Source organism: Sceloporus occidentalis, unplaced genomic scaffold, assembly GCF_023333645.1.
Source record: "Sceloporus occidentalis isolate IW3139 unplaced genomic scaffold, rSceOcc1.0.p SCAF_3, whole genome shotgun sequence".
Lineage (NCBI taxonomy): Eukaryota > Metazoa > Chordata > Lepidosauria > Squamata > Phrynosomatidae > Sceloporus > Sceloporus occidentalis.
Window position 1 is genome coordinate 15,861,384 of NW_028316983.1, and position 14,925 is coordinate 15,876,308.

General features: G+C 42.5%; 1 protein-coding gene across 1 annotated transcript; it reads left to right on the top strand.

Moving 5' to 3' along the window:
- The first annotated feature begins 1,132 nt into the window (after positions 1-1,132).
- On the top strand, positions 1,133-3,107 carry PPP1R3D (protein phosphatase 1 regulatory subunit 3D). The gene has a single exon (XM_089513697.1). It carries the CDS (start codon positions 2,120-2,122, stop codon positions 3,098-3,100), a length of 981 nt encoding a protein of 326 aa, XP_089369823.1. The 5' UTR covers positions 1,133-2,119; the 3' UTR covers positions 3,101-3,107.
- Positions 3,108-14,925: the final 11,818 nt, after the last annotated feature.

Sequence of the window (14,925 nt, forward strand, 5' to 3'; positions counted from 1 at the left end):
AAAACCCCATAAAGCTTCGCCTTTGGGTCGCCATAATTCAGAAACGACTTGAAGGCACACAGCAACAACCGACAACATGTGAAAGGACCCTTTACCATTCTGACACACTCCATCCACAGCCCAGAAAATGACTTTTCCAAACTATTTTGTTTGGATCCTCATCGCAGCTGCCTCTTGTTACCCACTGCAACTGTGGAAACACAAAAGCCTTGACAGTACTTGCGCTGCTCAATAATTTTCCATTGCTTTCTGTTATTTAATTTTTTAAGGGGGGGGGGCCTCTCAGGATTGATGAGAGAATGGCATATAGTTTGAGAAGTTCGTATCAAGACGCCCATGTAAAGATAACAGTTGCAAGCCGTAAAATTTACCACTGTTGTTAAAATGTGGCCCAGAAGTTATGTGTTACCAAGAAGTAACTACTCACAGGTAACTGTTACTTGTAAGTAACTATATACTTGTAAGTAGTTACTTCCAACCTCTGCCCAGTGGGGTCCTCATCTCATCATTCCTGAAGACCTCCTTCAAACCTTTTCAAGGATTGTAGAATTAGATTTGGGCAAACTTTCATGGAGATGTTTCCAGTTCAATTTCTTAATTTATTATTATTATTATTATTATTATTTCATAATTTCTTATTGATGCATTTCCACTTTAAATCACCCTCCTCTTTCCTTTCTGCTGCTTCCTTCACAGGAAGGAAGCTCTCTTTCTCCCTCTCTCTCTATATATAGCTTCCTTTCTGTAGAGCATATTATATATGCTTATATACACTTAAATATTATATATATTATATTTATTTATAATCTCGCCCTTCTCCCAGAGCTGGGACTCCTGTTTTGCTTTCTGTTTTGCTTTCCCTTTCTTTTTCCCTTCCAGTCTTTTTGTATTGAAACCACAAGTTCCCCCAAGAACTGGAAAAAGAAAGGGCAACTCTGGCTTCAGGTGAGCCTTGTGCGCAGGCGCCGTTCCGTGGCGCACGCGCAGAGGCTGCCCGAACAGAGCGCCGAAGAAGCGGTGACGTCACAGAGGGCGTGCGCTGACGTCCTCCGGCGGCCAAAGGCTGGCTTTGCAACAGGTGAGCTCCTCCCTCCCTCCTGGCGCCCAGCTGACTTCCCCGGAGGCTGCGAGGGAGACCCCCAACACCAGCCGCCTTCCCTCTGCAGAAAGGGCCGCCCAGCAGAGCAGGAGCTCGCCCAGAGAAGGCCCTGCAGCCGTGGCCTCGGGGCGGGAGAAAGAGGAAGAGAGGCTAGCGCTGCTGGATGTGGGCTCCAGACTCCACCAACGTGGACGCCAGTGCTAGCCATTGCCACTGCTTGGCCCACCCTCCGCCTGCCGCCGCCTCCTCCACCTGCAGCCCAGCCCAGGCTCCCTCCCTCCAAGGCAACAGCCTCCAGCCTTCCCCTGTCTTCCCCAACAGCCTCCAGGCTCCCCTCAACCTCCAGGCTGCCCCAGGCGTCTCCAGCAGCCTCCAGACTTCACCCAGCTTCTCCAACAATCTCCATATTCCCTCCAGCTACTCTAACACCCTCCAGGCTCCCTCCAACTTCTCCAACAGCCTCCAGACTTCACCCAGCTTTCCCAACACCCTCCACACTCCCGCCGGCTTCTCCAACAGCTTTGACTCCCTCTCTGCTCAGTCCAGCAGCCTCCAAGGACCTTCAAGCCCCAGCATCCAGAGCGACAGCCTGGAGTCCCTCAGTGGGCGCTGCGAGAGCTTTGCATCCGTCGGCTTCCATCGCACCACCGGCCGTCCACGCGACAGTCTGGAATCCGTCCACCTCCGTCGCAGCAACCTCCACTCCATCTTCAGCCTCGGTGACAGTTTGGAGACATCCAGCATTCAACTGGACAGCCTCCAGTCAGCATACAGTTTGTGCAGCAGCACCCAGGCCTCCGGCCTCCTGTCGGATAGCCTGGACTCTCCTTGCAGCCTCTGTGATAGTCTTGAGACATCTGTGGCTCAACATCGTTGCTCTGGGTCCTACAGTGTCTGATTCAGCCAGGTCACACGTTCTCTAAGACCGATCACTACCTATCCCAACACCTTAAACTGCCCTGAGTGGAAACAGTCCCTGGTCCTTGCCAATCAGTGCCTCCCATCTGGGCCTTATCCGCCATGTCTCAACAGAAGTTGTCCTCAGGAATGGCAGTGTCTGCTCAAACTACTTGTCTACCTGAGCCGGCAATGTTGTGTCCCCCCCGGAGGAACCCCAGCTACCTCTCTGACCTCTATCACAATATGGTGCAGGAAGAAGAAGCCCGGCGTGAGGGCTGGAAGAGGTGCCCACAAGTGCACAGCAGCACCAGCCTCCTGAATATTTCAGCCAGTGAAAAGATACAGGAGCGACATCCTCAGAGCACTGTGGTGGCAAGCTGTGACCCCCACCTTAGGCCCATCATGCGCCGCCGAGCCAGGTCTTTGCCCAGCTCTCCAGAGAGGAGGAGGAGCACAATGGCACCGTGCCATATTCCTGGGTGCAATACCAGCAGAAACCGAGTGAGGTTTGCAGATGCATTAGGCTTGGAACTGGCTGAAGTGAAAGTCTTCCAAGCTGGGGAAGATCCGTCCATCCCTCTGCACGTTCTCTCTCGGCTCTCCATCAATTCAGATCTTTGTTGCAGCAGGCTGGACCTGGAATTTACTATGCAGTGCCTAGTGCCTGATTTCCAGCAACCTGCCGACTGTGAGGACTTCCTCAGCCGTCTTAAGCAGCAGCAAGTGTGCCTCGAACGAGTGACCAGCTCGGATCTGGGTCTGAACGGCACCGTCAGAGTTATCAATGTTGCTTTTGAGAAGCAGGTGGCTGTGCGCTACACCTTCAACCACTGGAGAGGCCAGCATGAAGTTGCTGCTCGATGGCATAGTAGTGTTCCTGGCAAAGATGGGCAGGAGCAAGTGGATGTCTTCACCTTCTTCCTTCCTCTGCCCCCTTTCCTCCTCCAGCTTAGCTCTGTGGTTGAGTTTGCTGTGTTCTACCGAGTCAGTGGGCAGGAGTATTGGGATAACAACCAAGGCAAAAATTATAGCCTCACTTGTAGGGGTCACCCACTTAAAATGCCCAGAGAATGTGAGGAGAGTTGGATCCACTTTATCTAAGAAAAACAAGGAGATGGCCTTCCCACTGTTGCTAGTCCTCCTATGTCTTCCTATGGCACATGTCTTCTTCCTGATGTACCAAAGATGCCCTTCAGAATGGCAAAGATCCTTCAGAAAAGAAAAAACAAAACAATAACAAGTGATCTCCAGAAAAGTAAATAAAAAGATGGTGATTTTTTAAACAGATAAAGGGCCATAACCTTCTGCACTGAGTTATACTCAAGCATTGACATTACACCCCGATTTAATCTATATATGTTAGTTTGCATGTGTGTATGTACTCCTGTGAGTGCATTGGTAAAGAACAACAGAAAGGACACTGTGAGGGGAAACAAGCCAATTTTGATTAACTTCCATCATAGATGAGAATATAAGAAAGACTGGCTATTTTTAAATGTAGTTATTTTAAAGTGTAGTTATTCTTGCAGTCAGTGGAGCTTGCACTTCAGTCAATGCACTTTTGCACTTTGTTTTGCCAGATCTTTGCCAGATGTGCTATTGGCAGATTGATTTTGCTACTTAGCAGAAAAAATCTATTGCATCTTTTTTGTGCAGTGGTGATTGCAGGGCCTAGAGTAAAAAAGGGATGTTAATAAATACTGTAAAAGTTTAAATAGAAATATATTTTTACACACTGGATTTTATAAAACAAACCTGACAGTGCCCTATTTATTAAGCATTCACGACCTCAAATACTGACAAATTATAGGAGAAATCTTTCTGTTGCTAAAGGTAGAGAAATTTACTTTCGAAGAGAAAGTTCTCTTCCTTGCCAGGATAGAAGGAAAGCAGATTTGGAGATGAAAAACAATGTGCTAGGTTATTTACGTCTGTAGAATAAATGAAGTTTTGCACTTTTGTAACATGTCCCATTTGAGGTTATCAGAATAGATTATGTGAAGTAATATGAATCACTGTCTCCAGCAGCACGTTGAAGTTATTCATCTAGATTGCAGTGAAATAAAGAAGTATTTTATGGATTGATATAACAGGCAACAGCTGGAAAGTGAGTTCATGCTTGATTTTAAAAAGTAAAATATTCTCTGAGATGCTGTGACAAAAGATGGAAGGTATTATCAGTGTTGCTAATGAACTACAGCTGAATGATTTGCAGCAAAAACAACAAAGAATTTTGTGGCCCTTAAAAACTAACTTTCAATTGGCCTAAGGATTCACGGGCTACAGGCCACAAAAGCTTATGCTAATTTAACATATTAGTCTTTAAGGGGCCTCAAAACTCCATGTTGTTGAACATTAGGAATGTCTAATTTGAGATATGAAATGTGTTTAAGCTGCAAGAAGTCTTGGATTCCAAAAAAGCCATGATGAGAATATGAAAAAGAGGATGGTGCCCACTTATGAGATTATGAAGCTGCGTTATTTCTTGGAAGTTCAGTCTTTGAGAATGGGTTGAAAGCCTTTCTTTATTTGTATATATTTTCAAGATGAATGTATAGTTACAGCTCAAGCTGCAGCTGAGAATGGATTTACATGTTTGTGTGCTGTTTGTCTCTGACATTGTTTTTATACATGTGTGCCAAAATGATTTCTGCTCTGAGCTTTCATTAAAGCATTAATATGCACTAATGACAATAAGAACCTCCTAGTGACACACCGCTTTTTGATAGTGTGCTACTGATGATTCATTAAAGATAATGATGCACAGGGATGTTGAATTCTGTAGGGCTAGAAGTTGCCTGATATATACATACACATATACAGTGCATCCGAAGAATGCATTTGTTAAAGAGGGCCTCTGTGAGACCATTTTTCAAGAGGCCATTCTTTAGATTTCTGTATATATCTCTGAAAGCACAGCTAAAGACGTGGCATGAATGTGCGATCCACTGAAAACAGTATCATAAATTAAAGGTCTAATATTAATTTAGCTCTTCAAACATAATCAGCCAGTATTTGTTCAATGACATTAGGATTTATATTCAAAATTGGTGAATTAGGATTTATATCCAAAATCTGTTCCCTTTCCAGCTTTGTAATGTATTTTCTTTAGGAAGCTGCCTTACCTTGAATCATACATAGTGGTGCAGACACTGATGGGATGTAACACTCACATTTTCAGGCGGGATCCCCCCCCCTCCATACCTAGGGAATACCAGGGATTGCACCTAGGACCATCTGTATGCAAAGCATACACTCTACAAACGAAGGTGGTTCCATGTTACTTCCTTTCTACACAGTGTGGGAATAGTTAAACCACTTGGTTTCAGATTTTCTGGTTGCATGGAATTTTATTAGGTTCTGAGAAACCTGAATATTGCAGTGCATTCCAGCCGTTTATATTCAGTATCCCAGGGAGACTGGAAGGGATCCCAGAGACTCAGAGTAGAAACTCATCACAGCAATGCATTTGCTAAAGAGGGCTTCTCTATGAGCTATGTTCTCAAGGGGCCATTCTTCAAATTTTGGCAGACTTTTGAAGTGCCTGACCAACATAAGTGGCAGACAGAGTAATGGAACATCTATTTTCCTTAGTCAATAAGTGTATTTATATATCTTGAATATCTTTCATGCAGTAAGCAAGCTTGAAACCGATCTCATTTCAGTAGAAATCCTGCACCCACATACTGTATAATGGACCAGATCAAAGGACTTGTAGAAACAAAACATGTTTATGTTTGGGAAGAAAATGCCAAAGGAAGAGGGAGAAAAAGTAGAACAGCCCTATGAAAACTGGGCATGCTCCATGGCCAAGGGATGGGGAAAAGAAACAGGAAAGGGGGTGAGAATGTGGGATGGAATATCCTGGGAAAATGATACTTTTAGCTTACAATTAGCTAGTTGACTTGAAAGAAGCACTTTACACTGCAACATTCTATACGCAAAATGTTTCAGATTCAGCCCTTTGTACAGTTGAGAGGTTTCTAAAAGGTAATCATGACTTCATTGAACTTTCTTTTTTTTTTTTCCAGACTGTGGCCTAAATTGTTTTAACCCTTACTAGAATAGACCCACTGAACCCATTAGATTTATCTGTGTGTGTTGATTTACCATTCAGCAATAAACTCTGGAGACCAGGGTTTGAATCCTCACTCAGCCATGGAAACCCACTGGGTGATCTTATGCGAGTCACAAGCTCTCAGTCTTAGAGGAAGGCAAAGGCAAACTGCCCTCTGAACAAATCTTGAGGTTCCTCATTCAAGAAAGTTCCATGATAGATTTGGCTAAGTCAGAATTTATTGGAAGCCATACAACAACAAACTGAATGCATAATGGATCTGAGAGAGTATAGCAGGGATGGAGGGAGGGCCTAGACATAATGGAGCTGTGTCTGCCTCTTGAATTCTCCCTCCAAGGCCAGGGCAGCAGCAGTTGGGATGGAAGCAGGGCCTTTAATCTGGGGTTAGACATGGTAGATTTGTGTGTGCCTTTTGTCCCTCGAAGTCCAGGACAGATGGATAGAGGGAGAGCCTTTCTCCTTCTAGGTGGGCATGGTGGAGCTGTGCCTGCTCTGAACTGTGCCTCCTTCTAATGCCAAAGTAGTGACATTTGAAATGGAGGGGAGAGCTTTTCATCTGCTTCTGGACCTCAGCTGTCCCTGCAAGGCCAGGGCAGTGGCAGTTGGGTAATTTCATTTCATCATGAAATGTATATTCATAATAAAAGGATGCCATGCAAATGAAAATATGGTGGCTCCTTGATGGCTTCACTGTGCAAGGTTTAAATGTGCTCTTAACTAAGCTAATAGTTTTTACATCAGTAATTGCTGTATTCTTTCTATGTGGTTTCTTTGTTAAGGGACCATAGAGTTGGAAGAGACCACAAAGGCCATACAGTCCAACCCCCTGCCATGCAGGAACTCACAATCAAAGCACCCCCAACAGATGGTTATCCAGCTTCTATTTAAAAACTTCCCAAGAAGGAGACTCTACCACGCTCTGAGGGAGTGTGCTCCACTGTTGAACAGCTCTTACTGTCAGGAAGTTCTTTCTAGTGTTGAGCTGGGATCTCTTTTCCTGTAGTTTGCATCCATTGCTCTGGGCCCTAGCAGAAAATAAGCTTGCTTGCTCCATCCTCAATATGACACCCCTTCAAATATTTAAACAGAGCTATCTTATCACCTCTTTTAACCTTCTATTTTCCAGGCTAAACATCCCCAGCTCAGCTCTCTAAGGCCTGTTACAGACTGCCAAAATAAAGCTGCTTCGGGTCTCTTTGAAGGTATGCTGTTTAAATGATGCATGCATCCTAAGAATCTGGAAGCTGCACCAAAGCTGCACTCCAGTGCTTAGGAATGGAGTGTGGCTTTGGCGTGACCTCCGGACTCTTAGGACCCATGCATCATTTAAATAGCATACCTCCAAAGAGACCTGAAGCAGCTTTATTTTGGCAGTCTGTAACAGGCCTAAGTCTCCCCTAATAGGGCATGGTTTCCAGACTCTTCACCATTTTAATTACATAGACCTGCTTGGATAAAAAAAATGTGTGGCACAATTTCTGGGGCATTTCCATGCTTTCTTGCAAGGAAATCTTCCCCCACTACAGCATGAAGTGTAAATAGGGAACACAAGAAACCAATTGCGTATTTGGCAAAATTTACATCAATTAAATAGTGACCAACAGTTTATGTTGGAAAAATACAAGGAATTTGTACAAAACGTCTTTGTTGGATAGGCAACTGACATTTATATATATATATATTAATTTTCCTCATATGCAATGAGTGTTAAAACATTTTTTTAAAAATAAGGACACATAAATATGTTAGGGAAAATGCAGATAAATATATTGGCAGACCAGAAAATAGTACTAAGACATCCCATTGTAGCCAATGCAATGCTGCCTCTATTAGAAGCTGAGCTTCTGCCAAATGGTAGCATATGTGAAACCCTGGTGTTAGTGAGGCTTCAGACTGCATTAACACTGCCAGGATATGCTAAGCCAAGATTCTCTTTAAAGGTTATGTCACGTACACTGCAGTTACTAGGGAGATTGACAGTAGAAGTCTGGCTTATGTCTGTGATAAAAAGAATTTGCTCATGCAAAGTCCTGTAATTAAGGCCAATAATATTCAAGTCATACTATGAGTTCCTATAACTAGAGCTGCTGAAGAAATACAATCTGTAAATCGCTCTTACTTAATTGAATTGTTTGCCATTACAGATGTCATGAGTATAGTTGTCAAGTGATCTTTTTCATTTTGACAAAATGGTCTCTCGCTCTCTTTAGAAACATTCCTCTTCACATTAGTAACTGAATATGAAATTAGGGTGCTACTTACCTCTCTTTGCATCTGTTAAAAATTCTTCCTCTCCTCAGATCACCAGATTCCACTATCTGAAGAGATCAAATCCAAATTCTTCACTCATTTGCCTTGTCAGTACTTCCTTCCACATTATGACGACAATTTTTGTCATTAGTTCAGTACTATTTTTCGAGTCATCAGTATCTGTGGACTTGAATTACCTTTCCCATCCATGTTAGGATCTGGATTTGAGTGATGCTCATATGGAAAAGCACTTTATAACAATTGTATATTTTGAAGTTTTTAAATAATAATTCAGCCTCTGAATATCTGTCAGTCCCCATTGTGAAATGTTAGATGTTCAGTTTAAGGAGCATATGTGGAGGGTATATGGAGAAGGTCTTATTGAAAATAATATACTGTATATGGATTGTTTAATATCTATAACACTGTGTGAGAATGTAGTTAATCACAGATTTACATTTACATGCACTACAACTAACATCCTTTAAAAACTTTCTTAAATCAACTATTTCATGACTAGTGCATATCATTATGCAAAGGGGTCTTGTAGCACCTTTGAGACTAATTCAAAGAAGTTGTAGCACTCCCTCTGGTGCATGGAGTGAATTGGGGTCCAAGAAAGACCTATATAATCAAACTGTATGACTAGCCATAGAAATGCATAACCTGTGGGTATGGTGATGAGATGACAAGTTCAGCTTTAACTATCGTTGATGAGGGACAAGGGTAGGAGGAGAAATGTTGCCTAAGACCAGAATGAATGGATGACCATATAAACGATGGAGGGAGTTTTGGAATATGGTGTGTGCATATTGGGAACCAGAAAGGAGATAAAATAAGCTAGCTAAGAATTTCCTCATGAGGCTGGGGTGTTTTAATATGTGTAGTGTCACAGGAAATAATTGTCTTTGTTCAATCCACTGTTAATGGATTGGAGTTTATGGAAATATCCTAATTTAGCTATTTCTCTTTCTGATCTTCTTTTGTAGATGTTTGTTTGTTTGTTTTTGTTCAGCTGTCATGATGTCAGAGGTAGAATATCCGGAAAGACTGAAGTTCTGCAACTGTCTTTTGTGTATTCCCATTCCTAATATCTAATTTATGTCTATTTATCCTTTGGTGCAGAGACTGGCCTTTCTGCCCAATGCAGAGTGCCGATGTTGACAGGCAATATTGACAGAGGGTGACATATATTATATTGGAGGATGAGCAAGTGAAAGTGCTTCAAATATTATGGCTTATCTGCTTAGGTCCTGTGATGACTTTTCCCAAGTAGATGGGTGGGAGAACTGACATCTGGATCTGTGGCAAGATCTTGTTCCTGTCTCCCCATCTGTATTGTGAGTCCTTCTGTATGTAAGATTGTTTGAGATTGGAAGGCTGTCTGTAGGCAAGTAAAAGCCTGCCACCAAGAGCCTTTGAGAGGGCAGCGTTGTTGTCCAAAATAGACTGTAGTTCAGTCTGAGTGGTCTCAATTGTAAGTGACCATTGGTGTAGTTCTGTAATTTCCTGACTTCAGTTTGTTCTGTAATAGATTGGTTCTGGGTACAAGTCTTGCCTTGTTGATTTGTTTCTTTACTTCATATGATGGGTACTATAGCTTGAGGAATGCTTGTTGTAATTCCATGAGTTTGGCATCTCTGTCCTGTGGATTGAAGCAGATGCGATTGTATCAGAGGGTTTGGCTGTAAACTCTGGGTTTGGTAGTTTTTCAGGGTGGAAACTGGAGGCAATATTAGTACATGTAGTGGGTTATTAAGTATTTGTATCAGCCAGTGGTGGTGCTCAGATGTCCATTGTGCAGCTGTATGGTGGTGTTCAGAAAGTTGACTTGTTCTGTAAATAGTTCCAGGCTGAGATTGTTGGTGGGGTGGAAGCTGTTGAAATTCTGGTGGAATATCTTCAGTGAATACTCCAATACAATCACATCTGCTCAAATGCATATCTATTCAAAGAGTCTGACTATAAAAGTCTTTCCTGGGCATCAGTTCATTTCATGCATTTGAGGAAGCAGACCAAGTAGAGTTGCAGTCCAACAATACCTGAAAGTATGCATGATTCCCACAGCTGTTTTAGGTGAAGGATGAGCGTGAGAAGACATTTGCTCATAGTGCTTCAGCACATCTAATGAAGCTTTGTCAAAAGCATTTGCACCAGGGGCATCCAGGTTCACTGCTAGGTCAACTACTGCATGGATGATACTGTTCCTGAAAAAGTTGGATGTTTCTGCCTCTTTCAATGAAAAGAAGTATCTCACAGGTAAGGCCAATGTTCCTGTCTATCATAAAAAATGCCCATGTGGGTGATAATATGGATCATGACAGATATTATATATATATATATATATATATATATATATATATATATATATAAAAGCCCATGCTGCACAACTGATATACTGTGCACTGAGAGATATTTAATATGCAGAGCCTCTTAGGGTACATGGACTAAGTCCTGCTGAATTAAAGAAGATTAAATTCTACACAGGCACGTATAGAATTGTACCATCATTTATTTAAATCCATAACCAGCCCTTCTGTGAGAAAGTGGTCAAGAAGCCTAGCAAGGCTTCAACCAATAATATACATGCTGTAGCCTCACACAAATGTTCTACACCCAATTTGTTGAGTAAGGGCTCATATGGCACTATATATGAGCAGCCATGAAAAAGTTTTATTTTGGAAAGTATGGAAGTTCATTTCTGCTGTTTGAATTTCTGATGACTCCCTTCTACAGTTCACATGAATACTATTCTTTGGAGCTATGAAATGTGCACATATGACCTTGATAAATATGACCTTGATCAATCTCTTTTGTTGGGGGAAGTCCTGAATATGCATGTACAAACTGAGAAGACTAGCTGGAGCTAAAATGTAATATGAAAATATCTGTCATAAGCTACTTGAGCAAGTGCTGTAAGAACTAGGCTATAAATAAACTCTAATAGAACAAGATCCAAGATTTCCCTCTTCATGTGATCCCGCAGAATCTATCACTCCCAGTAATCTCACAGGCCACCTTGTTGCCAGTGCCACATATGCAAAGTCTTTTCACAGTTGTGCATTTATTTATTATTTGTATATTACTTATTTATTTATTTTTGAACTTCTCATTCTCTCTCTGACATTTAGAGTGGTGCTAATCAAAGTGGTTGCCTCTGGACCAGTGCTAGTTCATGAGCCATTGGCTGCTGGTTCATGGACAGGTTCTGGGAAAGAAAAAAACCAATCTTACCTAATAGGCAGAAATATGGTACTGGTCCCTGGTATATTGTGGCCAGATGCCAGTCCCCCCATATCAGATAGCCCAAGAAGCACCATTTTCCTGAACCTGTCAATGAACCAGCAGCCAATGGCTCATGAACTAGCACTAGCACCCAGAATATTAGAAACTTCTAGTTTTTAAAAAAGCCAGCTAAAGTACATAATTGGTCTTCCACCAAACGTTAGTTGGGTTAAGACTACCAAAAATCTCCACCTTATTAGTGTGCAAGCATTGTAATTTCCATGACGGATCCTATCTACACTGACAGCGATTTCAAAACTGAGAATTAGCTAAGGGCTCTTTCTTTAAGCCCTTTGCAAGAAAGCATACAATTCCCTACTGCTTCTAGTTTTTTTCCTTGGACCAAAGGACTGTGGAATGGATAGTACATGCAGGTCTCAATTTATGTGAGGTGTATGTAACTGAATTTGCAATGTAAATTGCGACTGACGTAAATGGGGTCCATATACGTTCCATAGGTAATCACTGGAGACTAGGGGATGTGTTCCAATGGAGCTAAAGTACTGTATATACTCATATATAAGTCTAGAAATTTTAGTCAAAAAGTTGACCCCAAAAACCTGGGTCGACTTATCCATGGGTCAATGTACGTACTGTATTTTAACTCTATAGGGGCCATCCCCTTTCTCTAAATAGAGTAGTAAAAGGCAAGAGCTTAGTTCAACTTGGGAACAGCAAAAAGAAGCATGGATCTCGTCTACTCTCTCATCCATCCAGCCTTTAGGATGAGCACAAACAGTTATGCCTGCCAGAATTTTCTACGTTCTTTGGCATCATTTTCCTTTGCATCATCCTTTACATCCTTTGTTACATGCCCCTAAGTTTTACCCTCAACTTATCCAAGGGTCATATCAAAATCCATAATTTTGGCTCTAAAATCTGCCATCGACTTACACATGAGGTTGACTTATAGTTGAGTATATACAGTAGTCACAAAATTAGCAGTTTTACTCAACTTGCTACCAATTTTAAAGAAGTTTAAAGCAGAAAACATCAGAAGTTACCTTTTCCAGGCTAGAGAAAGTCTTCTCTGCTCACCTCACATATAGGCCACTCCAAAACTGCCAAGATTGCAGTTTCTTCATCTCATGTTTGCCCTCTAAGCAGGCAAAGATAATCTATTTCTTCAATGGCAGTAAGATTCCAGTTTTTCCACCCACCCCCCATCCTTCTAACTAGGCAAAGAATAACTCTTCCTGCAAATGTCAGCAAGATTTGAGTTTCTTCCTTCTCCACATACTCCCCCTTCAAAGCAGGCAAAGGAAATCTCTTCCTATCAACAATGCCAAGACTGCAGGGTTTTATTTTCTCCTCCTCCTCCTCCCTTCACCAGCCTAGGAAGGTAAAAGTCCAGTCAACATTTCTTACCACTCCAAATCCATACCAAAACTTCAAAGAGCTTCACCCTCTCACCTCTTTACCCTTTTGCCTCACTGCACTGTACAAGTGTGCTGGGAAAGCTCTGTTCTAAGGGTGAAACCTTTCATTCTAGAAATCAATATAAAATAAAAATGTTGTAAATTGGGGCAATGCAACTTGCAATTTGCCTGTATTAATACAGTCCAAGATCCTGGTCAGGGCTGGAGGACTGTAAAGTTCTGTTTGCATACTTTTGTGAACAACTGGAACAGTGGAGGCAATGAAGATGTGTTGGTGCCACTCCAGTTGCTATATGTTAAAAAGATAAATGTAGTCCCTTCACATGAATCCGCTTCCGGGCGCAATACAAGGTGTTGGTTATTACCTATAAAGCCCTAAATGGCTTGGGCCCAGGGTACTTGGAGGACCACCTCTCTCCGTACAATCCGCCCCGCACACTCAGATCAACCAGGAAGCAATTGTTAAAAGTTCCGGAGGTCAGATTAGTTACTACCACCAGGAGGGCCTTTTCTACCTCGGCCCCCAACCTCTGGAACTTGCTTCCCGATTAGCTCCGTTCGGCCACCTCACTGAACCAATTTAAGAAGGGGTTAAAAACACACCTTTTTGAGCAGGCATACCCCTGACTCTTGACTCCTGACTCCCAATGTGCTCCCCCCCCCTCGTCAGCACTGAGATGTGGTTTTATTGTAATTGGTTGTTTATGATGTTCTGTGTTTTGATGGTTTTAATATTGGACATGCACATGTTGTTAACCGCTTTGATTTTTAGAAAAGCGGTATATAAATAAAAATTTTATTTATTTTATTATGAAAGTTTAGGCATAACTGACTGTAGGGGGCGGGGCTCATCTCCATTTCTAAGCCAAAGAGCCAGCGTTGTCTGAGGACTGCTTTGGTAGTCATGTGGTCAGCATGACTGCACTGAATGCTGTTACCTTCCCACGGAGAAGTGGTACCTATATATCTACTTGCATTGGCATGCTTTCGTACTGCTGAGACTAGTGATAGGAGCTCACCCCATCATGCAGCACTTGGAACTCGACTGCCAATCTTCCGATCATCCAAACTGGCATCTTAACCACTAAGCCACCACAACCTTAGTCATATTTTATGGGGCCCTTATTGCACTGTGGATAGACAGGGAAACCATTTGCATAAAAGGTATTGGATATTTACTCATGAAACTATGTAAAGGGTGTGTCAGCGCAACTGCTGGGGTCCAACAACCACTATCAGCAACTCAAACGAGTCCTTGGGTTAAATCAGACCCTTGTAGCAGAGCTGGCAATTTCCAGAAGCTGAAGCGTGGCTCCAAAGTCCAATTGGGATGACAGCAACTGGATGTCTTCCAGGAACTGTAGCAATGCAGGAACCTCCGGGGACACACAGCAAACCGATGCTGTAGCTTCTTCTGATAAACCACCAGAAAACAAAAAGTCCCCAAAGTGCTCTTTATTAACAGTGCTATAATACAAAACCAGATCTCTAAAACTCCAAAACATACCAATCCAACTCCTACTTCAAACCCACAAGCTATCCCTTGCAACCCCTGGGTTTATATAGTCTCCAGACCATGTGGTCTCCCAAACCCAGTGAGTTCAGGTGTGTAATCATGTCATGTGTCTCCTGTGCAATCCAGACACATGGTTTCATCATCCATGGCTACGTGCACTTAGACACTGAAGTGTCCTTGAACCAATGAGCATCAGCTGTGCTGATCAACCTTGTCCTTCTGCTGAATGCTCATGGTCAAACACACACACACATCAAGCATTTCCCTGTGTGCTGTGTTTTAACTCTTCAAATCCCTGACAGGGTGCATGCACTGGTATAACTAGGAGTCATGCCAGCCTCATTATTTTTAGAAAATGAATACATGAGTAGCACCACATGTTATGGCCACTATAATAGGGAGGAAGTGGGATTTTATT